Below are 23,597 nucleotides of genomic sequence, written 5' to 3'. Positions count from 1 at the left end.
TCCAAATTCAGTCAATTACCATGGAGGAATCCTTCTCGAGATACACACGCTCGGCACCTAGTACCTACCTCACATAGGATATCTCCTTTCAAGCTGTCTGAAGCTCTGTCCCAACTACAGTGAGTTCAAGTGCGTAACGGCTTCCAGCTGTTATCAATCTGTCGAGATAGTCTCGGATCACAAATCTAACAGCTCTAAATATTCCATTCGTCAACATGTTATCCTTGAAATTTATTTTGAGATGATCAAAAAAATGGAGCATCCAAGAAACAAGGCTGAGCCAACCGAAGCTTAAAGTCGAGCCTCTGCAACGCCGCACCAAATTTGGGCCCCCCTCATTCCACCAGCTCCGCCTCCGTGGAAGCGCACCGGAAGCGACGCGTGTTGCAACGACAATCTCTCATCACCCGGATCCAAAGCACTATCTCCCGGAAATCTCCTCCGATCCGATGCTGCTCGCCTTTTCTAATTTTTTTTCCCCATCAAGATATTCTTTTTATATCAATCTACGTAGCTAGGACGGTGACCATAAACAAAAAAAAAAGCATGCAACTTTAACACATGGTAATGCGTTTTGGCACGTGATCACGACAACAAATAAAACGTTGTTTTCGTTCGGACAAGGCGAGCAAAATGTGCTTCTGCGAAATTTCTCTGCTCCCATAATTTTTTTTTTCCCTACTAAACTACAAAACCTCGCATCGAATATTTTTTTTATCGCGCACCACGACAATACCTGGCGGCCAGCCGAAGGGCGCTCGCTTCATCAACAGGATACTTTATTGAATTTTATATTGTCAATTGATTTATCTTTTTTTGCCTAATTCTTCCCTCCGTCTGCACGTGGGCCAACTCAGGGTCAATGAAACCGGCGATTCCCTTCTCCAAGTCGTAGGAGAAGCCAATGACATGGCGGCACCCATAAACAGGTAGGGTAAAAAAAGGTAAAATCATGAACACTAAATAAAGAATAAGATTCTATTTTTAACTGGAATAAATCGCGGTGATTAGATCTCCGGTATCCAAATAGGGCGGAGAATTTATCCCCCAATTACCCGAAGGCCGGAAGAAGGCGCGAATTCTAAAGCCACGTGAGGGAGCCCGAATTAGGGGCACGAGTTCCGGCGGATGCGAGAGGCGTAGCGAATAAGGTTACCGGTTCTACAGAAAAAAGATAAAAAGAGAGTTACTGGCGATCCGCCAGTGGCAGATTCGTAATAGTAATTACAGCTGGAAGGATCTTAGGGGAGGGGGATATCGCGATTAGATCGCCGATCCGTTGAGGGAACCTCACGGTGATAACGACGAGAAAAAGCCTCGCAGTCATCAAAAAGAAGAAAAAGATGGAATTAAAAATGGAAATTCTAAACTCAAATTAAATGAACTCCAAATTACGCCCAAACCCATGCCAAATGTGAGAGGCCAGCATCCTATGCCTACCAATAATCTCTCCTTGCTCCCGTAGTCCAGCCAAACCTCTCTCTCCTCCTCCTCGGCTCTCCATCCGCGCCGCCTCCTCGTTCCCCGCCTATTTCCTCGCCGCGGAACCCTCGTTCTAGAACTCCTAAAGCCGCAGGCCAGAAACCTAACCCTAGAGTTTCGCAGCTCTGGTCCCGTACCGGAGCTGAGAGCTAGCGCGGTTACCCCACCGGCCGGAACCTGTTGATGCGACGGAGTCCGAGCACCGCCGCCCCCAGATGAACCGGTGGACTGACGACAACGCCTCCATGATGGAGGCCTTCATTGCCACCACCACCACCGACCTCCAGGGCTTCCCCTGGGCGGCGCCGCCCGCCGCGTCGGCGGCTGGAGGGGGCCACGTGCTCTCCTCCCAGTCAGCCGTCACGTCTGTGGCGCCGCCGCCGCCGTATTTTAACCAGGAGACACTCCAACATCGGCTCCTGACACTGATCGAGGGGGCGAGGGAGAGCTGGACCTACGCTATCTTCTGGCAATCGTCCGTTGACATGGCCTCCGGCGTGTCGCTGCTCGGCTGGGGCGACGGCTACTACAAGGGATGCGAAGAGGACAAGCGGAAGCAGAGGGTCACCAACCCCGCCTCCGCTGAGGAACAGGAGCACCGGAAGCGGGTTCTCCGGGAGCTTAACTCCCTCATCTCCGGTGGCGCCGGCGTGTCCTCGCCCGACGAGACCGTGGAGGAGGAGGTCACCGACACGGAGTGGTTTTTTCTCGTGTCCATGATGCAGTCGTTTGAAAACGGCTCTGGACTCCCTGGCCAGGCCCTCTTCGCCGATGCTCCGACCTGGATCCCCGGTGCGGACCGGCTGGCGTTGGCACCCTGCGAGCGAGCGCGGCAGGCGCAGGCGCTCGGTCTCCAGACCATGGCCTGCGTCCCGGTGGGGAGCGGCGTGCTGGAGCTCGGATCCACGGATGTCATCTATCAGAGCTCGGAGCTCATGAACACGATCAGAGTCCTCTTCAACTTCACCAGCCTCGAGATCCCTTCCGGATGCTGGCTCCCTACGGCGGCGGCGACGCCAGCTGTGGCCGACCACGGCGAGACCGATCCCTCGGTGCTCTGGCTTGCAGATCCAACCATGGTCGAGATCAAGGACTCTATCTCCCCTGCGTCTGCCACGGCCGATATCTCCGTCACCAAACCCCCAATCCAATTCGACAACCCTAGCTCCAGTACTGTCACCGAAAACCCTAGCTCCATTCAGATGCAGCGACACCACAACCAGCACCAGCAACAGCGGCAGCAGCACGAAAATCAGAACAGCAACAGCAATAGCAATTTACAGACCCAATCATTATTCGCCGCCAGAGAGTTTAATTTCTCCGAGGTTGTGTTGAACGGCCCTGCGCCACCACAGTCCTTCAAACCGGAGTCCGGCGAGATCCTAACTTTCGGCGATAGCAAGAGAAATTCCTCCCCAGCCCCTGGTAGCAGCCTATTCTCGCATCACCAGATTGCAACCGTCCCCGCCGCCGATGACAAGAAGAACAAGCGATCGACGGGGGCCACATCGAGGGGGAGCAACGACGAGGGGATGCTCTCCTTCTCCTCTGCCGCCGCCCGGCCCTCCTCTGCAGGTCAGGCGAAGTCCGGTGGCGGGATCCTTGGCGGGGCCGACTCGGACCACTCGGACCTCGAGGCCTCGGTGCGGGAGGTGGAGAGCAGCCCGGTGGTCGAGCCCGAGAAGCGGCCCAGGAAGCGGGGCCGGAAGCCGGCCAACGGCCGGGAGGAGCCACTCAATCACGTGGAGGCCGAGCGGCAGCGGCGGGAGAAGCTGAACCAGAGGTTCTATGCCCTCCGTGCGGTGGTCCCGAACGTGTCCAAGATGGACAAGGCCTCGCTTCTTGGGGACGCCATTTCCTACATCAACGAGCTGAGATCCAAGCTGCAATCTTTGGAGTCAGATAAGGAGGGGCTTCAAGCCCAGATCGATTCCCTCAAGAGAGACCGAGACTCCTCCCCTGCACGGCCATTGCAGCTGCCCGATCAAGATGCGAAAATGATGAACGGCGGACGGTGCCATGGAGTGGAGATCGAGGTGAAGATCCTGGGGCTGGAGGCGATGATCCGGGTGCAGTGCCACAAGAAGAATCACCCGGCGGCGAGGCTGATGGCGGCATTGAAAGACCTCGATCTTGATGTCTATTATGCAAGCGTGTCCGTCGTCAAGGACCTCATGATCCAACAGACAACGGTGAAGATGCCAAGTAGGGTTTACAGTCAGGAGCAGCTCAGCGCTGCCCTCTTCTCCCGAGTGGGGGAGCCCCCGAGCACTAGATAAGTGTGCTTCCCCTAGTAACCAAGGCTTGTTTTTGCAAGGATTAGCAGCCCAGGGTGGCTTCTAATGGCGCTGGGAGGAGTTTTTAGACCTCGGCTAGTTTGCAACTCCATATTATGTTTATAGTTTATATGAATTATGAGGGTAGATCCCATTCTGTGTTTCGGTCTGGGACTGTGATCTTCCTCTCAGGATAGCGCTCGAGAGAGGATGGAGAGAGGATTGTTGTTGTACACTAGAAGTCGTCTCGTTTACTTGTGAGTGGTTTAGTAAACCTGTAAATAAACAATGCATGTTTAGTGGGTCGAGTCTGATGTTTTATGTAATAAGTAGTGCTGTTAAAATTGCTTTTTGACTCGCTTTCAGGGAGGTTAAGCTTGGAATCCTTGCTCGATCGCTTTTGTGATTTTTCTTTTTCTTTTTCTTTTGCTGGCATGAATTCCCTGTATCTTGTGCGAGCTGACATCGTGCCCAAAGAACTAAACACATGTTATGTTTGATGGGGGTATCTGCCATTTGAGTTCTCTTATCACTTTATTCGTTGCTTGATGTTTGGGTTTTAGTTCATTCTCACCAGCAAATTCTGTTCATCAATGATTGGAGCTGTTTGCAGGCCCAATAATTGAGTGGCCAATCTGTGAATAGACAATTGATGCTTGATGCGATGTCTGATATTTGATCGAGTAACAAGTGGTCATGCCTGTTAATGGCTTTTGACTCATATAGCAATGGCATACCTACTTTGCTTTCTTGAGCTTTTTTCCTGGTATGAATGTCCTGTATTGGATTCAACCATACCAGCAATCTTTTTCATCAATGAGCGTGGGAGTGTTTTTCAACTTTATAATTTTGTCAGAAAAGAGGATGCTAATTTCTCCAAGTCGTTGCACAATTTGACACAGGCTGCTACTACTATTTCTGCTCTTTACTCGAAATTTGAGGTTACACGTGCGAAACAAATTCCATTGATTGCAGGGTATTCAACTGCCAAACAGAGAACAAGAAAGCAACCCTAGTTGCTCCTATCGTGAACAAAGTTGTAAAAATTTGTCCAAGAAGATGACGATGTCTCTCAAAACAGTCGAGAGATTCATGCAACTTCCATGGAACGCCAAATGCAGAATGAAAGATTGGGGCTGGACGTCCCAAACAATATGACAGGTCTAAAGTTGGAAGGAGCGAAAAAATGGAGAAGAAAGCAGGAGATTTTTTTGAAAATATCATCACAAACCAATTGCCGTCACAAACTTTCCAGAGAATTCACAAATGCAAAAGATCCTGCTACAAATCATATAAGTTGATGTTCTAATAAAAAAAATCGAACATTGCGAACTTCTCTTGTTGCCGCACATTAGCATGAATCTTTTTAAGGTGGAATACATCACTGTGCCTTGCCTTCACGTTCTCATAAAAAATCTATTTTCTCATTTCTCTCATTTAAAAATTACAACCAGACATCCGATATTTCTTTTTTTTTTAAATTGATCATACTTTTTTTTTTCTCTTCTCTCAAACCAAACGGGTTCCTAAAGTAAATTCTCAATATCAGTTAGCGTAGCCAACTTTGATTTAAATACTGTAAAATTATTAAGAACAACATTCAGCCGATCTACATATTTCTAGGATTATATCAAATTAAAACACAACATTATACAATCAAAATTGTCCTTTACATGTCTATTTGATGCATGGATGAAAGATCTCAAAAATATACTATCTAGTTCTGGCCAACATAGAAGTTGAAGCTTATGATTAATGATGTGCATTTACATAACAAGAAGGTCACTATTTATTTTCACTGGAAAATATTTGAAACTAGGATAAAATATATAAAAATTCCTCGAGGTGCATTTTGGAAAACATCTGCTTCACACTTTGCTTCTTGGTTTAACACCTCGACGTGTAGCCAATGCCAAGGCAGTGGGCCATGCCGAGCTGATTCTTGGCTGTTTGGCACGTGTATTCAATCAATGAGGCCAAGTAGATGCGACATCTTGAGCAATTTTTCTTATCTAATTTATCCTTGAAACCAAGTATATCCAACAACCTATGTGTATACAATTACTTATCTTTATGTATATCTCTGTAAGTTAAAATTACCATGTCTATCCCTATTATCTCCTATGAACTATAATTTATGCAGTTATCCGCAGATTATTATGCATAAACTTCAATATGCACGCAATGTTTTTGAATTTCTTAGGACATGTTCGGTTTGCAGAAAGAATTCTTTCTCGTCAGAATATTTTTTTGAAAATCTGATTTCTACAAATACAATGTCTAAAAAAATAATTTTGGCATATTTGGTTGAGCATAAAAAAAGTAATATATTCCAGAATGGCTTATGTTTCGCTGAGCATCTATTTTTGTGAGAAAGTTATGTAAAATATCAAATATATCCTTAACAAAGAAAAAAAATTAGTCATAAATTTTGATGGCTTAAGAGTAGTTTTGAAAAAAAAATCATAATTTCCACTAGTGAAAAAGTAGTTTTTCTATATCCTTCATAGATTTTTTTTATAAAATATTTTAATCTTATTTTCATTAGAATGCTACTTTTTTGTGTTTAAAAATTTCAAATAAATAAGAGGACTTTTTTATTTTTTTTATTAACCACCCTTACTTTCTTTCTTTTGCAGGTCAAAAGAGTCCTTATCAAGCAATTATTAAGCAAGAAAGTTTCCTACAACGAAACAACAGGCACATCGATGTATAATTATTTAATGAAAACTGTATATATAGCAGCTCATGGTTGCGGGTGAGACAAGGGATAAACAGAGCAAATTCCTCTTTACTCCACTCGATCCACTTTAACCCGCCAAGCCATCCCGTCCAAGCATACAATAGGCATTCTGAAAAGCAAGTAGAGCTACATTTTTTTTAGATTTATTCTAGTCTACAAAATGAAAGGAAGAAAAAGCATTTGGCCTCCTGATAATATTTGATTTGAAATCATCATTTTCAATCAGCAATCTTTTCATAACTGTTTGTCAATTGCATAAGGGAATTATCAAGATAATTATGCCTACAAATTATCCAAATTACAGCACCAGCCACATAGAAATGGTAAAGCTCTGGACAGGACCTGAAACTGGCTTTCACGCAAGGATAGACTTAAAAAGGTTTTCAATTTTTTTTTTAAGCCACTTCACATGGATATTTTAGAAGAAATGATGCAATGTTTGCTTTTTGTTGTTTGATAGGACGGACAGATCACACTAATCTAGTATGAGTCCGGGAAACATCCTAGAAAGGGAGGTTTGGATTCTTTGATAATATGATAGGCTCTGGTTATTATGCTTTCAGAGAGATCTGCATTCCATCCCAATGCCACATTAGACAGACATTGCGGTAATACTAAAACATTTCTACCGCACCATGCCTATTTGTTCGTTTGATTGCAAGATCAACCAACTTGAGATACATGTCATGCACAGAAATACAAAAAATTACAGACCAACACCATCAAGGCGTTTGGCAGCACCTTGCTTGCAGTCAAAACTCAATTACAGACCACAAAAAACAGTCCATGTAAACAGCATGAAGCATAACTGCATAAGCAAACATAGCCCACCAGGCAATTCCTGGATTTCAGTCAAGGATATTGCTGAACAGAATGCCCAACAATCAAATAGCATTTATTCGCATGTTTTCTCTGAAGCAGATAAATGGTGCTCTTCGACACCTTTCAGTTACTTGAAATGAAGAACTTTGGGGATAATTACTGAGGAGTTCTCACATCCACATCGACCTTGTTTCTTGCATCTGCTTTCCAGTCTCTTTTACCAGTTGGGTTTGTATGACATTCAAGATTGGATCCAGCTTCTAATGGTGGCTTTATCAAGTGAGGAGGAGGCACGCTAGGCACATTTGATGGGTCCATTAGCTCTTGGAGTAAATGTGCTCTCCTTGCATCCTGTTTCCATTTTCTACCAGAGTATACACGGGCTTCATATGTGAAAGTGTCTCCATTTGAGTGTGCCTCAAGGGGCAATACAAATTGGTAGGGATTAACATTAATAAAAATTCCATTTGATTGTGTTTCACTCGGCAGCAATGCATGCAAACATGATTTCTTCATATCTGCTTCGAGGCGCTTCCTTGCTCTGTACCTTCGCTGCCGCTCCCTGTTCTTCAGGCGCCGGGTCATTATGTCATCAGTGACAACCAGTGATGGCTGGACCATCTGCAGGAATCAAGAAATATACATAGATCATCCAAAAGGATCACCGGCAAACACCATAAAATTTTCACATGGCTTTGCATCGCCCTCGGTGCATCTGAGCCTTGTGGCATCATTATGCTTCATGTGGCATCATTTTTGGTACATTTATTTCCCCATTCTACATATATCCCAATTGTCTTTAAGATGTTGCTACTTTGCTGTCCCACATAACAAGAATATTAAGTAGTATGTCTTCTTGAATAAGATTTAACAGGAGAAGGCAAATCATATGTAAATACTCACCTCTAGTTGACTATCACCAGGCTCACTTTCTCCATCCCCTGCAATCATTCTGTGGTCCTGCTGCTGGAAGTTTGATGTCTTGATTTTGGTCAAATAAGTTGCTTTAAACCGCACTTGATTAATAAACAAACCATTCGTCAAAAAGGTTGCCAACAATAGAAGAACAAAGGCACACATTAAGCCTCAATGGTTGACTAATGATTTTTACACACAGCAAGCACATTACAACCCAATGAAGCACATAGGCTTTACATCCTCGGAAACTACATCAAAATATATTCATCATCACCTCTTATGTCATGCTGCATCAGTCAATCATGTGTTTCATGGCATCTGGAAACATTTCAATGGATGAGCAAAAACAACATGCTAACAACAAAAAAAATCCCATGAACATAGTTCCCCTTCAATGACATACAGGCAGATCGAGAAGCTAAATCACTTTTATATTTGCAAGCCTTGCGATACAGGCTTTGGAGAATAAGGAAATCAAACGCAGAAAAATCAAAGACTAAGGCTGTGTTTGGCATCGTTGTCACTTCAAAAAAAAAAAAAAAAGAAACAAGAATTCTGTTTCTAATTTCTTTTTCAGATTTCTGAAAACGAAAATATGTTTGATAGTCACCTTTTTTTTAAAAAAAATAGAAATAGAAACCCTCACTACTCTGATCAGCCGCTTCGGTAGCTTCTCCTCCGCCTGCGCCTCCACCAGGAATCCCCTCTTGACTAGGTCAAGCACCCCGTCCTAGACCAGGAACCGCTGCTGCAGCATCAGGTGGAAGGGGATGATCCCATGGATCCTCTCCATCTCGCTGTAGGGAATGCCCAGGTCCATGGTGGTCGTGAGGATGGTGGCATTGGTAAGGAGGTGGAGGTGGGCTGCGAGGGTGTTGGTTCCACCTCCAATGTTGATGGCACAGTGTTTGCGGAGCGGGCCAAGAAAAGGAGCCAGGGAAGGGGAAGGTCAAGAGCGGACTGGGCAGAGAGGAAGCGAGAGGCTTCAATCTTAGGGTTGAAGCCCAGGGAGGTGGGGAGGTAGAAGGAGCGGCTGCAAGCAGTAGGGGGCTAGAGGACTGTGGCATCGAGGAGGGAAGGGGGAAAGGATCAGAGGGTGGGGGACGAAGGGTCAATGGGCTTCGATAGGGTAAAAGAGATGCAACAGCAATAGAGGAGAGGTTGTAGTCATGGAGGAGGCGCTTGGCATGGAGTGGAGGTTGTGAGGGCAAGGAAAAGGCGGGGGAGGAGGAGGAGGCAGAGGTGAAGGAGGAGCTCTGGCTGGATGGCAATGACGACGAAGGAGGAGGCAAAGGCAAAGGAGAAGCTCCAGCACTGCAGCAATGGTGGGAGCGAAGACGGAGGCAGAGGAGGAGCGGACGCGAGTGAGGTGGGTGATGGTGGTGTGGATGGTATGGAGGAGATAAAATCCACTTTTTTGGAAACGAAAATTTTTCATTTCAACTTTTTTCAAAAATAATATTTTTTAAAAAATGTAATTAAACATCTTTTCATTAGATCGAAGTGTTTTTTTTTTTAAAAAAAAGATAAAAAGCAATACCAAACAAGGCCTAAGAGCATGTGGTACTGCCAATTTGGCATTCAAATGTAAGCTATAGAAACTAACAGCCAAGCAGAAGACTACAAGGATGCATTTAAGTATTCAGGAAGAGCTCAAGTGCTGGCCTCATTCAACACGTAAAACTAAGAAATGCATGCTTTTCTTGGGAAAAACTCATAAAAAATGGGCAAAAATTAGACTAAGATGCCGGGTGTATGAAGATTCAAAACAACTTTTGTTTATCCATGGTGAATAGTCATGCAGGGTACACGCCATCCATTCAGCATAATCACAGGACAATATTAAGGTTATAAGAATTAAACCGCTAATGAGGTTGGGCAAGTGACATTCCTCCAACAGAAAATAAATTACAGGCCAGTCATACATCAGTAAATGGGGCAAAAAAAACAATAATACAGCAGAAAGTCCAAAATCCATTGAATCCATACTGAGGCTGTACCAGTGTTCAGAAAATATGTAAAAATAAAAAAAAGTTTGCTGTTTTAATCATGATAAAATATGGAGAAAAAAGAACTCTTTGATGGAAACTATACGAATCAGTCGATATTTTCTTCGATAGTTGCAAGAATTTTTCATTTTTGATTGCCACGCAAAGCAGAGTGCTTAAATACTGTTAATTAAAGGAATTATTAATTAGACTTCTCGAACACCCTCCTATTGCAAGCCTCTTACAACCAAAGGGTTGCCATAATTCACCCTGATCACGAGGATGGGTGTCAGTTTTCAACACCTGTTCAGCATTCTTAGATTAAATAAGTACAAAGCATGCATCAAGACGGGCCATGCAACAAATACATAGTGTGACACTTCTGAGGCACGCCCCACTTACTCTATTTTGTCAAACATGAGTATTGTAATTCCCATGCAGTCATGATTAGTGAGAGGGAAAAAAAAGAAGCAAGAGCTCCATTTAAAGTTCTATTCCCAATAATTCGTATAGATCTGTCAGTTAGTGAGAAGTAGTAAATTGTGACCAACTAAAACAAGTATCTTGCACATGCACTGCTTATATAGGGCCTTCTGTGTAGACTACGTAATAAATTAGAAGTTGCAACACAGGCTTAAAATCAGGTTTCAATGCATACCAAGACCAACCAACCAAGTTAGGTGATTCATTCTATGCTCCCATGGAAAATGGCACCAAGCTTCAAACTCAACCTTGTCAGAATGCAACTTTGAGATGGCAATACAAGTTTTACCGTATCGGTATGTACCGATTGTATGGGTACCGAACCGGTATATGGTATGAAAGTACACCAAATCAGATCCATACCATATCAGATAAAGTAATAGAATGGTACTGGTACGGAATCCGGTACTGAGACAGTAAATCTCGGCTTACGGGCAACAGAATCATACATGTACCAACTCCACGCCAATCAATATTCAGAAAATGACAAACATCAAGCACGCATCTATGTGACAGGTGACAGTGAAACAAATCTACATGCCGCAATTTAGAGATACTTGGCTCCATGCCAACCACCAACACATTGATGGTCAAATAAAATGAATCGGAATTCACTTGTTGAACTTATTTTTACCCCGACAATCTTCAACCTCGTCCAACAAGATGTTGCTAATGTGCATCATACTCGTTGATCTTCAACGCAAATCATTTATCTTTTCCACTATAATCTAGAAGAAACAATGAATGTCCAAAAGATATAAATTTATTTGATCAGATAGGGCAAAATCGTTACAAAACCCTATTCAGCAAGAGACAAAAATAGATTAAAAATGCGGAGATAAACGTGTTTCTGCGATGTATCTAAAAGAGAAAAATCGATACAAAGTGAAGCGAAAACAACATGTTACAAGGTACACATAAATGAAAAAGTAAGCAGGGGAGGGAAAAAAAAAAGAAGAAGAAGATGCTCAATGGAGGCTCTTACCAATATAAAACTGGAATGGATTATTTTGTTGAGGGTGGAAGGGTTGGACGCTTGCGAGGGTGGCTGGGTCTTGGGAGAGGGATGGAGCTGGCTCCGTTTGGAAACACGGGGAGAGAGAAGGGGTAGGGAGGGAGAGGGTCGCGAGCAGAAGAAGAAGGGGGAAAGAGAGAAGGAAGCGGAAATGCCGTCTCTGATGAGGCGTGGCAGCCGCGCTCGAATCGAGCTTCGAAGTTTCACGGCGAGTCTCACGAGGTTTGAATAAATGTCCGATTATAGAAGCTATGAATGTTTCCCAGCGTTCTTATGGGGTGGTGGCGCAGTTGGCTAGCGCGTAGGTCTCATAGCTTCTGAGTTATCCTGAGGTCGAGAGTTCGAGCCTCTCTCACCCCAATCTTTTTTGGACCAGTTCAATTCTGCTTTGCACCACATGTCTTCATCAATTGTTATATCCATTGGCTCAATCAAATCCCATTAATTAACAATTTTGTTACAACAGTCAAATCCCATTCGCAAGGCTTTCAAATATCCATGAGATTAAATATATCTAATTTTTTGTTACAATAGTTTGTCGTAAAGATGCCAATTATTTTAATCTTTCTTGGATTTAACGGCGGTCCTACACAATAGCTATAAATCTTGCAGGTGTTAGAAGACTTAAAACATTTCATAGAAACAAAATTCATCAATCTTAGTATTAGACTCCAAATCGGATACCATGTTATACCCAGTATGAAAGCTGGTTTGGCATACGGAGACTCGATATGCCCTCGTACCGAATCTCAATTTAGAATCTAGGATACATTCGATATAGAACTCATTCGATATGGAACTGTATGCATTGGTAAAACAAATCTTGCATAGAAACATAATTCTTCATCTTAGTATTAAATTCCAGATCGGTACCCGAAGACGAAGCACTTCATCCCATCTGCATTCTGACATCTACCCAACATCAAAGCCCACGTGGAATACCATCGTCTGATTGCTTATCACCGTCTCATCCGGTACAATTCCCACTCCGAGGCCTTAAAAAATAAAACGTTTGATCGATTGGAAGAGGACCCGAAATAGGAGATCAAATCGGTGTAACACCATGTATGGAAGGCCGAATCACTTGCCCTTACTTGATCCGTTCCCGACTTTCAAATCACAAACGACGGCTTCGGCAGATCCAGATTCCAGACCGAGCTCCCACCCTCTTGACGCTCTTTTACTCTCCCAGTTTGACCGGACCCTAACATCTGATCCCACCCACTGTCCTCTCTCCCTCACTCTCAATTTCCCCACCAGAAATCCCACGCCCCCCAAACCCATCTGACGATCTCCCTCCCACGGGTTCCCGTTCTCCCCCATCCTCACCCCCACGGGAAGTCTTGAATAAGTCTCCGGATCCCCATACTCCCAGAAGTCAATACTCCCCAAAATCCCCTCCATCATTCGCCCTCCCATCTCCCAAATCCCGCCTTACGCCATCACGAGATGAAACGATCCAATTCCACACATCCCTCACCCCCTACGTCCTCTCCGGAAAGAAAGTCTTGATAAAAAAAAAAAAAAACTATCTGAATCCATACCATTGGAGAATGGATCACTCGAAGAATCACAATCAACATCTGGGCGTCAACAAGCTGGGCAAGAACATCCGCAAGAGCCCCCTCCACCAGCCCACCTTAGCCGCGAACGCGAAGCCGCCGCAACACCACCAGCAGCAGCAGCCGCCGCCCCCGCCGCAACCGCAGGTGTACAACATCAGCAAAAACGACTTCCGTAGCATCGTACAGCAGCTCACCGGCACCCCCTCCCGCGATCCCCCCGCCGGCAACAACCCCCCGCCCTCCTCCTCCTCCTCCTCCTCCTCCTCCAACCCTCCTCCTCCCCCCCGCCCTCCCCACCCCAAGCCCCCCAGCATGCGTCTCCAGAAGATCCGCCCCCCTCCCCTCACCCCCATCGCTCGTCCTCCTCCTCCCCCTCTCGCCCCCCCAATTCCCTACCAAAATCCCCGCCCCACCCCCGTCCCCAATCCCAATAACAATCCCGCCTTTGTCCCCCGCCCCCTCCCCTCCCCGACCGGCGCCGGCCCGGCCTGGGTCGAGTCCCCGGTCACCGCCTACATGCGCTACCTCGAGAGCTCCTTCCTCAGCTCCGACACCTCCCGGCAGCTCCAGCCCCAACCTCCCCCCTTCCCGTCCCCCGGCCTCCTCCCCTCTCCGCCCTTGCCCGTCTTCCCCTCCCCCCGAGCCAACGCCGCCCTACCCCCTTTTCCCCCGCCGGCCTTGCTGCCGTCGCCGGGCTCGCAGTTCCTCGTGCCGTCGCCCAGCGCCTTCTTGAACGTGCTGTCCCCCAAGTCGCCCTATCCGCTTCTGTCCCCCGGCTTCCAGTACCCTCCGCCGCTGACCCCCAACTTCGCCTTCTCGCCGGGGCCGGGGCCGGGGCCGGGGACGGGGACGCAGCCACCATCATCGCCGGGGCTCTTCTTCCCGCAGTCACCCTCGGGGTTCTTCTCCATGCTGAGCCCGAGATGGAGGAACATTTAGCGGCTGAAAGACCTCTCCTCTCTTTGTTACAATAGGAAGACTTCCTTCCAGCATCAAAATCGTGGATGGTGCGACAATTCAAATGTCTTATGCTTTGACCAAAATCCGAAGGGAAAAGTACGAGCGAAGATAGAAGTAACTATTCGAAAGCAGGTCTTCTCTCTCTGGAGAAGTAGGCTGTCTTCTGGGTGTTCGGTTCCATGGAGGTATACATGGAAATGAGGTAGGTGCAGTGCTGTGTACATTTAGTTCCTGTTTAATCGGTGAACTCGGTCGCCAAATGCTTGTATGTAACTCTGTTTCTGGATCTATTGATTTCATTCACTTGAAGACTATAGATGTTGTAACTTTATTATGAACTGCATTTTGGAAGAGTTATGATTGTTAATTGTCTATCCATTCTATACAGTTTGTAGTTATGCTATTTATGGTCTTGCAAATACATATTGATTGCAACAATGTGGAGTTCACTGCTAGTTAACATACAACTGTCTTTTCTATTCAACAATGGCTATTGGCATGAGGAGAAAAAGATAAACACTTGTTTGCATATATATATTTTAAATGACATGAAGGAGAAACCTTCGCAGTGGCCTGGTGTTGTTGATTTCACATTCTTCATGATCACCTGAGGTAGAATAGCAATTGTTGTTTGATTTGTTGTAGTAATTGCAGTGTGAAACTACTTTTTTTTGTTACCAAGCAACTATTGATGGGTGATTTTTGTTTTGATGCTGTTTCATCCTTACTTGAGATATGTAAGTAGTAGTAGAGGCATTTTTGTTTAACACTTTTCAGGATGTTAACTGTGGTTAGCTCCAAATGACTAATTAATAACCTACTATGGAGATTGATGTGGAATCTGTTGCAATATCGTTTCCTGTAGCATCGATTGATTAGTTGGAGTAGCTTGACTTTGGATGTGCTTGGGGTAATATATCATGATTGGTTTGCATAACGATGCGAGGGTGAGTTTGGTGCAATGGTGAGGTTGCTTTCTTGTAATTGGATGTCATGGTTTTGAAACATGGAACCGGCCTCTTTGCATGTGGGGGTAATGCTGTATACATCTAACCATCCCTAGACCGCAGTGGTGGGAGCTTTGTGCACTAGGCTTGCTTTTTTTTTTTTCTTTCTTTTTTTGTATGATGACCGTAAACCATAAATTTGGCATCAATAAACTTTGCAGTTATTTGTTTGTCGGCTTAGATGCTGACATCCTCACCTTGTTTTGTTATATAATATCTTTTACTGTATCTATGATATAGATAAGTTTTGCCTGGGGGTTATTATTAGGCAGCGAATTTAAAGTATAATGGTTTTATGAATTGATGATTGAAGTATGCTCCTTATCTCAAACAGATATCTTGGGGATGCTTGAGAAATATGGCTTTAGTGACCAACTGAGGTATATGCGACCATTGTTATTATATACATTGGTTCTAGTGATTGGTAGTTCTGGTCTCACAGAGTACTAAATGTAGGTCTATTAGTATTCTTCTGCCAATGATACTCTGTTTTTATTCTCCCAGGGTTTCCTAGAAATAAATTGTACCTGCTTGTTGTCTTATTGTCTTTCTATATCCAATTGGACGGTTGCTTGTGCAAGAAGACACATTTTTATCCATTAGGAGTGTCTGTTCTTTTCTTTTCTTATTATGGTGGTAGCATAATAAAAGAGACTTGGAGACTTTGTGCAGATTGGTTGCTCTTGAATTACAGTATTTGTGATACTTAAATATTTGCTTAACTTGCCAGTCTTTTCTTGAAGTATTTTATCAGTAAATAGGTAGTGAGTAATATGACCCTGTATAACATCAGTAGGAAGTCATTTTGCACTGTTTAAAATGGAAGAAAAGCAGCAGTATGTAAATTAGTGGGGCTTGTGAGAATCATTGTAGATAGCAATAGCAAGGTCATGTTAGCTAAAAGGCAAAATAAAGCTAAAAATGCCGAACAAATTCAGATGCATGCTAGAGTGAACTTTAAGGAATTTCGAAGACATGAAAATATGGACATGACTTTCAATGATGTGGAATTATATATATATATATATATATATATATATATATATATATATATATATATATATATATTTCTGAATTTCTAATTGAAATCTGAGACAGACAAGTTTTAGTTTTTCTTTGAGCATTGGGAAGTAGATGTGGAAGAAATAACTGTTAGGCTTGCTAGTTGCAGTTATTAGTTATTATTGTTTGTTTTCAAGATTTGCAAAGAATAATAAAAGAAGTAAAATCAGTGAAAAAAGTTGAGAGGGTAAAAATAGAATGAGTAATAATGCAAGGAGAATGAATGCATTATAATGAGGTCTATTCTCATTGGTCAGAGAGCCAATTTTTGGTAGGGATTTCAGCTTTTGGTAGGTAATTAGAAGGTGGAAATACCACTCACAAATGGCTGGTCATTATTTTGCAGCAAATATTGGGAATTGGATTAGATTTGAAAGCAAATATGGTGAACTGGGTTTGATTTGATAGCCTGATAATATCAATTTAAGGTTCATTATAAGTGGGTCTAATACAACACTCTTAGTTGCACATATTAAGGGAATATAAGGTTGTTAAGCATGCTTTTGCATCATATAAGAATGGTAGAAGCTTCGGTACTTTTCTGTATATGTAATGTTGGTAAAGAATTAAGATGAATTTAAATGTGGTGAAACACAGAATTCTCCGTGCAGATTGAAATTTTGCCAACCTAATCTTGTTCAATTGCTACTTTCTAGAAAAGGTTTGCTGCCTTCAAATTTAAACATACTTAGTTCAAACTAATATTTCAAGGTCTTATGAAAATTTTGTATAGATTATGAGATATTAGGTTATGTCAAAGAGAACTAAAGTTGTCATTGGGAGGAGGACTGGACTTTAGTTATTCATTGAAACTTGAAAGGAAGGTCATGTGAAGAGGATAGAGTTAGGAATAAGGTGATTGAAAATAGGGGATGGGTATGTATAGCTATTTCACAAGGTGGCTAGCTTGGGGAAGAAAAATATCTGGAATAAGAGAGAGTACTTGTTAAGATACTATTTCTTCAACTTTTAAGGCTCCCGAGGTGTGAGAAAAGATGGGAAATCTGTCTTTTCAGAGTTATTGTCCCAATAAAAGAAATATTCTTGTGAGAGGTCATGTTCCAGGTCAAAAATATAGTGAAATCGCCTTTCCTATTCTTTCCCCGGAAGAGGTATGGCCATTACTACCTGTAATTTTTTTTTTAAGCAAGGACACACCGCTCAACATTGTTCATTTAGATTGAATCCTGCTTTTACCGGTCCCTAATCTGCCTCTTAAAACAAAAATGTTGGCTAAAGAGAAAAAAAGGTTGGATGATACAGCAGCAAGCAACCAAATAACAGGGGATCACAATTCTGGCGATTGTTCCTTCCTGTTACGAAGTTATTGAATTCTATCTCTGCACAACAAATGCTCTCACTTGTACCTGTATTCATACTGAAGCTTATTTTTTTCATCATAGGCTGTGTTTACCACCATTTCTACACCATCGATTAGCAGTGCAGCCTTGTTGCTAACACTACCAAATGCCACCATAACCATCACATGATTGACTAGCACCAATTGGTAGCGTTGGCCAGATTATTTCTAACCATTAGCACTTATTATAACTACCCTTAACTATTGACAAACACCAGACATCTGCTTACCCTGTTTGTAAATAATTTCTTTGACCATCAACCCTCACTCTACCTTCTAATCTGCCAACATCACTTTTGGGTGATCATCATGTTACATTGATTCATTGCCACTAACAGGATATCAAATTAGGGTAAGTGGAGTGGAATTCAAATAAGAAAACAGATGAGTGTGAATCCATAGTCAAAGTAGATAGCTAACTGATAGCCCAAAATGGTAAATTTATTATAGTTTTGTCATACAAAATTCTATTGAAATAGGGGAGAAACTTACAATAAAAAATGAATGCGATGGCATTTTAGTGCTGCTATGCTTTAAAAATGATGTGTCATTTGTGAATTAGAAATAAAGATTTACCTGATAATAATAAGGCAAGCTATCTTATGACTTATGTTTGTCAGAAGCAAGGAGGAAAAACAGGTGTGCGCACATTGACATCAGCATGCCGACTAATGTAGGTTGGAAAACTTTGAAGGACATGAGTCCATGAATCAATCAAAAGCCAATTTGTGAAATCCTGTAATTACAAGGAGTGAGATTGGTGGACTGGTTATTTATCTCTGTCTCGATAAGCCCCTTCTTCAAATGACTTTTCAGCTAAAGTCTGCATTTTTTGATCTGCGATCATTGTATTGCAAGTCTAAATTGTTTTTTTTGTTTTGTAAATAACAGCATCCAAACGACCACAAAGAAAGCTCGAGGATTGTATTTCCGAGAGTACATTTATTAGATATTAGATATTGTGGTGACATGTAATTCACCAGTGGAAGCCACAATAAGGAAAGTCTCAGATTTGTGAGCGATAGCTGGATATGGAAATGCAATCTTTTGATGGAAAAGAACAAATTTATCTATGAAAAGAATAGCATTTAGAAGTAACAAGTTTGACCTCTTTACTTTTCTACATGGAAGTTGGAAGCACATCGCACTAGAAGAGGTTTTGGTACCAGTTGAAAGTTTGGGAATTAACCATTTTAAGGTGTGCTACCTGGAAGTTTTTTGTATTTCAGGGTGAAAAAATTGTAGTTTACCACTTGGAAGATATCACACGAATAAATTTTGTATATCTGTTAAGTGCATTAAGTTTAAACTGCAGGTTTGATTCTGAATTTAGGACTTCTTGCTAAATTACAAGGACGGATGGTTATGTAAAACCAAAACACAAAGGTAACTCGAAAGTTCCTGGATTTTGTGCTCATAAGCCATCCATGGTTCTCTGAAACCACTTGCCTTTTAATTACAGAAAACCACATTCCATATTCAATTTTTAACCCTGTTCTTTAAGGCTAGTTATCAACACCTCCAGGTTTGTAAATTTTGAATCCCTTTAAAGTTACCACCTTCCTGCACCCACTAACTAGACCCCCATAAAAAAGATGGAAGTTCCTTCAAATCCTATGCTCATCTTCTCCTCCCTCCTCCTGAAAACTTTTCATTCTAGCCTATTATAGTATGCCTTCCATGTTCATCTCTTTGAAATTCCTACAGCTCAATATATCCCAAGCGACCATCTTTCCTAGTGCTAGAAATCCTGCCACAATTAGATAAATTTAAGATCAACTTTTGATTCTTAACTCCTGAACACCCAAAATGCTCCCTTTGTAAGCTCTTACATCTTAGTCAACAATGAAGGCACAGTGATGTATACGAACCTGTTGTCTAAGCTCTTGCAGCTTGCCATATATCGATGATATATATGATAAGCCAGAGTATATAGCACATTTGGTCCCCTCACGAGTTCTTTCACCTCAACCTGCTCATATGGCTTGCTCAAACCTCCATAATCAAAAAACCTTACCTTTGCCTTCAAGTATTGCCAAAGGCCTTCAGAAGACCCATTGGAAGGAACACTTAGGACTAGCATTTTTTTCATCTCGCTAGTCCGTTGTCAATTGCATCTCTGTGTCATAGACAAAGCATGACGACTGCATTCCATATTGCCCTAGCCTACTCTATGTTGTTTCAGGAATTCTCTGCTTACCTTCTCCAGCTTGTCTATTTGCATTTTTTGTGAATAAAAATATGTTCTGGAATATTTGAGGATGAGGCAACTTTTATCAAAAAACTGAAGGTAGAAAACCCATTATTTATATGAGAACAAGCTGGTAAAAAAAAAAGCATGTGCAATATGATTTGAAGACTATAAGTACTTATCAAGTTCATTTGAAATGAAAAATAAGGGCGAGTTCTGATTTAGAGTTTATGCATCACTTGGTTTGGATTGAGGTATTCATAATTTGGTTTGGAGTTGGGATGCTAGTTGGTTTGCATGAACCAATCATATATGAAGTATGCAAGGCAGCGATGCATAAGCTCTATAGAAGAATATGGTTTATGTTTATAGTTTCATAGGTGGAGTAGAAGACTGGAAGTTGAACTTGTAAGTTGGATTAGCGAATGTGGTATCAAGAGTGGATAATTCCAGATACAGTTGGATTTTGCAGATATATAAAAGTAATTATGTGTTCTATGTTTCATTATTTGATCATGAGACCTTTGGACCACTGGAGATGGCTTCTTACTCGATGTTGAATAGAAGTGGGGGTTTCTAGGAGCATCTCTAACTTGGGAAATTGCTTCCACTTTTGAAGGTTGGCATGGATTTAGTATAATATTCATTTATTTTATCTGATGAAAAATTCATCCTTTTTGCATATATAGAGATTTGATTTCACTGTGTTTTTTGGGTCATTGCATGGTTGGAGCTTCTGGAAGAGGTTGCCACCATGATTTGTCTGGTTATATTTCTTTTGCAAGTTACATCTAATTGATAAATGATTATACAATTCTAATGTGGCAGATGTTGTCAACAATAGCTAGTATTTTGAAGTGGAAGACTTAGAAGGGGACGCTTTTGCCACCATGTTGAATTGTCAAAAGGGAAGCTTGCCTTTTGCTTACCTTGGATTGCGACTTCATATGAAGAAACTTTTAAACATTGCTGATTTCCACTCTTAGAGAAAATGAACAAGAGGCTGGCAGCTTGAAAAGGTAGACTTTTGTCCATGGGAGGTGGGATTTGTCTCATTAATGCTATACTTTCGGTGCTCCCAACTTATTTCATGTCTATCTTCAAAGTTCAAAAATGAGTGCCGTCTAAGTTTTTTCAACTCAGAAGAGCCTTTCTTTGAAAAAGAAAAGATAGTATTAGTGGATTTTATTGTCTTGCTAATTAGGACACGGTATGCCATGGTAAAGAAGAAGGCGGACTTGGCATCAAGAACCTTAGAGATATGAATCTCTCCCTTCCTGCAAAATGGACTTGGAGATTGATGATGCGTCCTAGTGTTGGTAGTGGCAGTGAATCTATCTGGAGGAAGCAAGTTTCAACTGCTTACTACACTAAGATGTAGATTTGCCATGCATGTCAGACGGCAACCCTTCAGAGCCTCCCCGGTTTGGAAGGGCATTTGCTCCGATCTTGAAGCCTTTTGGAACTGTGTTTTCTTTAAACTTGGTAATGGTGAAAACATTAGATTTCGGAAAGATTGTTGGTTAGGACCAATTTTCTTTGAATCCTTATTTCATGATCCGTTCTTAGAGTAGTCAAGTTGCTTCCTCATGTAGGAGTTGTGGGATCTGCTCTCCTCTGTTTGTCCGATTGATTCTGCTGATGTGCCAGTGTGGAAGCCCTGTTGAGATAGAAAATATAGAGTTGATTCGTGCTACAAGTTCATTAATAGCGGCGGGTTCGTTGTCAATTCTACAAGACGATTTGGAAGGCTTCAGCGTCTGAAAAGGTCAAGGTATTCATTTGGCTGGACCTCAAAAGTAAGCTACGTACTAGAGAAATTTTGGCAAGGAAAGGATGGAGGGTAGGTGCCGGCTGCCTCTTTTGTGGTTCCCGCTCTGGGATTGCTTCTCACCTTTTCATTCGCTGTCTCTTTGCCTAAGCATTGTGGTCTCCTCTTTTATCAGGCTTGAACATCTGGCACTCTCGTGAAACATCTGGCACGAGAGAAACTCAAGGATCTTCTTGAAAAGAAACGCATCGCCTGCCTCTATTTTGCATAAAACACTACTTTTTTTTTCTTGTGGAGCTGTCTTTGTAATGCCAAAACCTCTGTTTCCTACAAATGTCTTTTAGGTAGGCTGTCTTCTCTACGTGTGTAATTACCACCCTCCTTCTAAATATTTGTTTTTCTTCCAATAAAGTTTGGGGAAAGTTACTTACTCTCTCCATTTTACATCAAAAAGAGAGAGAGAGAGAGAGAGAGAGAGAGAGAGAGAGAAAGAGAGAGAGAGAGAGCGCGCGCGCGAGCAGATTCTGTGCATAAGTTTGCCGTATTTTAAGGCTTGTTTGGTTTGCGGGGAAAAAAAAAAAAAAAAGGAGGTGTGGTTAACGGAAAAATGAAAAAGATTTCTGATTTGGTCGAAATTTTCAAAGAAGAGAGATAGAAAAATAGCATTTACAGGAAAATAAGAGTAGCATTCCCATTAAAAAAAAAAAACTCGTGAGGAATATGAAAAAACTACTTTTTCAATAGTTGGGAATTAGAATTTTTTTTTTTCAAAGTTATTCTTAAGCCATCAAAATTTATGAATAAGATCTTTTCCTTTATTAACAGTATAATAGATATTTTACACATCTTTTTCAAAAAATAGATATTCAACTAAATATAAGTCTCTAAAATGTATCACTTTTTTATGGCCAACCAAACATGCCAAAACAATTTTTCGAGCATCATATTCTCGGGACTCAGCTTTCTAGAAAAAATATTCCGATGAAAGAAAATTTTTTCCATGAACTAAATGAGTTTTTGGTTGGAGGCTGCACCAGCCTATTTTATCAAAGAAAATCTGAATATCTGATATTTCCACAGGAGTACAATTTCAGAAATTCAGTTTGTAATGAAAGATGAGTTTCATGCTCCTTTTGTTTTAGATGAGTTTCTGGGATGCTCCTATCAGTTCATCCCAACTACTCCATTGAGATATGGATGCCTTCAAGTCAGGGAATTTTGAATGTTCCCTAGGCATGGACAATGCTCCAGCCAAATATAACCTCTGACCATAAGATTATGTGTAGAATTGCGTGCCATTTGTAAATGATGCAAGTTCAAAGAACATCATTGCAAATCATCAGCCTCTGATATGAGAAGCAACCCTTTCAACAAGCTAATAGCTTATTAAAGTTGAAGGCGACTAAACCATCCAGGACTCTCAGTTAGAGATGAAAATTTCAGTATGTTTGAGAATTTGGGGTTGAATGGTGAGTCGATCAACTGGCACTATTCTTGTACAGATCTTCTGGGATCCTATGCCCTTATAGTAGTCCAAGAATTTTTTCGATTTCTTTCTGAGAAAATGATGAACGCTGAATTTTAAAGGCATGGCACCGTAAAAAGAAAGTTGGATGAATTCTCAAACTTCGGCTTAGCAAAGTAGTTAACTGCTTTCATTATAACAACTCTTGACTTCTGAGTTCTGAAAAATGGTCAAGAGAAATTTCTTGTCATGGTAGATGCATACAATTGGTTGCAAATTTGAAATCACACTAACACAACTGATGAATGCCGGACAAATGCTAGGTACGTACTGAACCCTGAATGCATTATTTGAAGTCAGTTTGCCTTCTAGAAGTGACTACTTTTGTATGGCGATTATTACCTTCTGGCTTCATGCAGGACTGCAGGTATAGTGTGATAATAGTCTGAAAGGTTTCAGGGCCCCTTGTATGCCAATAAAAACAACATT

General features: G+C 42.1%; 3 protein-coding genes and 1 non-coding gene across 5 annotated transcripts; 3 read left to right on the top strand and 1 right to left on the bottom strand.

Moving 5' to 3' along the window:
* The first annotated feature begins 1,404 nt into the window (after nt 1-1,404).
* LOC103711767 (transcription factor MYC2) lies at nt 1,405-4,160 on the top strand. Its single transcript, XM_008798035.4, has one exon. The coding sequence runs from the start codon at nt 1,698-1,700 to the stop codon at nt 3,759-3,761; it is 2,064 nt and encodes a 687-aa protein (XP_008796257.2). The 5' UTR covers nt 1,405-1,697; the 3' UTR covers nt 3,762-4,160.
* A 3,215-nt stretch (nt 4,161-7,375) lies between these two features.
* On the bottom strand, nt 7,376-11,895 carry LOC103711765. Its single transcript, XM_026806462.2, has 3 exons — nt 11,698-11,895; nt 8,227-8,339; nt 7,376-7,944 (listed from the first exon to the last, which is right to left on the bottom strand). The coding sequence occupies exons 2-3, from the start codon at nt 8,272-8,274 to the stop codon at nt 7,480-7,482; spliced, it is 513 nt and encodes a 170-aa protein (XP_026662263.2). The 5' UTR covers nt 8,275-8,339; nt 11,698-11,895; the 3' UTR covers nt 7,376-7,479.
* A 107-nt stretch (nt 11,896-12,002) lies between these two features.
* Nucleotides 12,003-12,087, top strand: TRNAM-CAU. The gene is given in 2 exon segments: nt 12,003-12,040; nt 12,052-12,087. It is a non-coding gene; the product is annotated as a tRNA-Met (tRNA).
* Nucleotides 12,088-12,583: 496 nt separating this feature from the next.
* LOC103711808 (protein HAIKU1-like) lies at nt 12,584-22,054 on the top strand. 2 transcript variants are annotated; one of them, XM_039118892.1, is made up of 3 exons: nt 12,584-14,454; nt 20,701-21,715; nt 21,819-22,054. In XM_039118892.1, the coding sequence occupies exon 1, from the start codon at nt 13,281-13,283 to the stop codon at nt 14,229-14,231; it is 951 nt and encodes a 316-aa protein (XP_038974820.1). In that variant the 5' UTR covers nt 12,584-13,280; the 3' UTR covers nt 14,232-14,454; nt 20,701-21,715; nt 21,819-22,054. The 2 variants fall into 2 exon arrangements, with proteins under 2 accessions (XP_038974820.1, XP_038974818.1); XM_039118890.1 differs by having other exon boundaries at nt 20,701-22,054.
* Nucleotides 22,055-23,597: the final 1,543 nt, after the last annotated feature.

The sequence above is a fragment of the Phoenix dactylifera genome, chromosome 2, assembly GCF_009389715.1.
Source record: "Phoenix dactylifera cultivar Barhee BC4 chromosome 2, palm_55x_up_171113_PBpolish2nd_filt_p, whole genome shotgun sequence".
In the NCBI taxonomy this organism is placed as follows: Eukaryota; Viridiplantae; Streptophyta; class Magnoliopsida; order Arecales; family Arecaceae; genus Phoenix; species Phoenix dactylifera.
The sequence above is the reverse complement of the archived record's forward strand: the minus strand, read 5'-3'. Positions and strand labels throughout refer to the sequence as shown.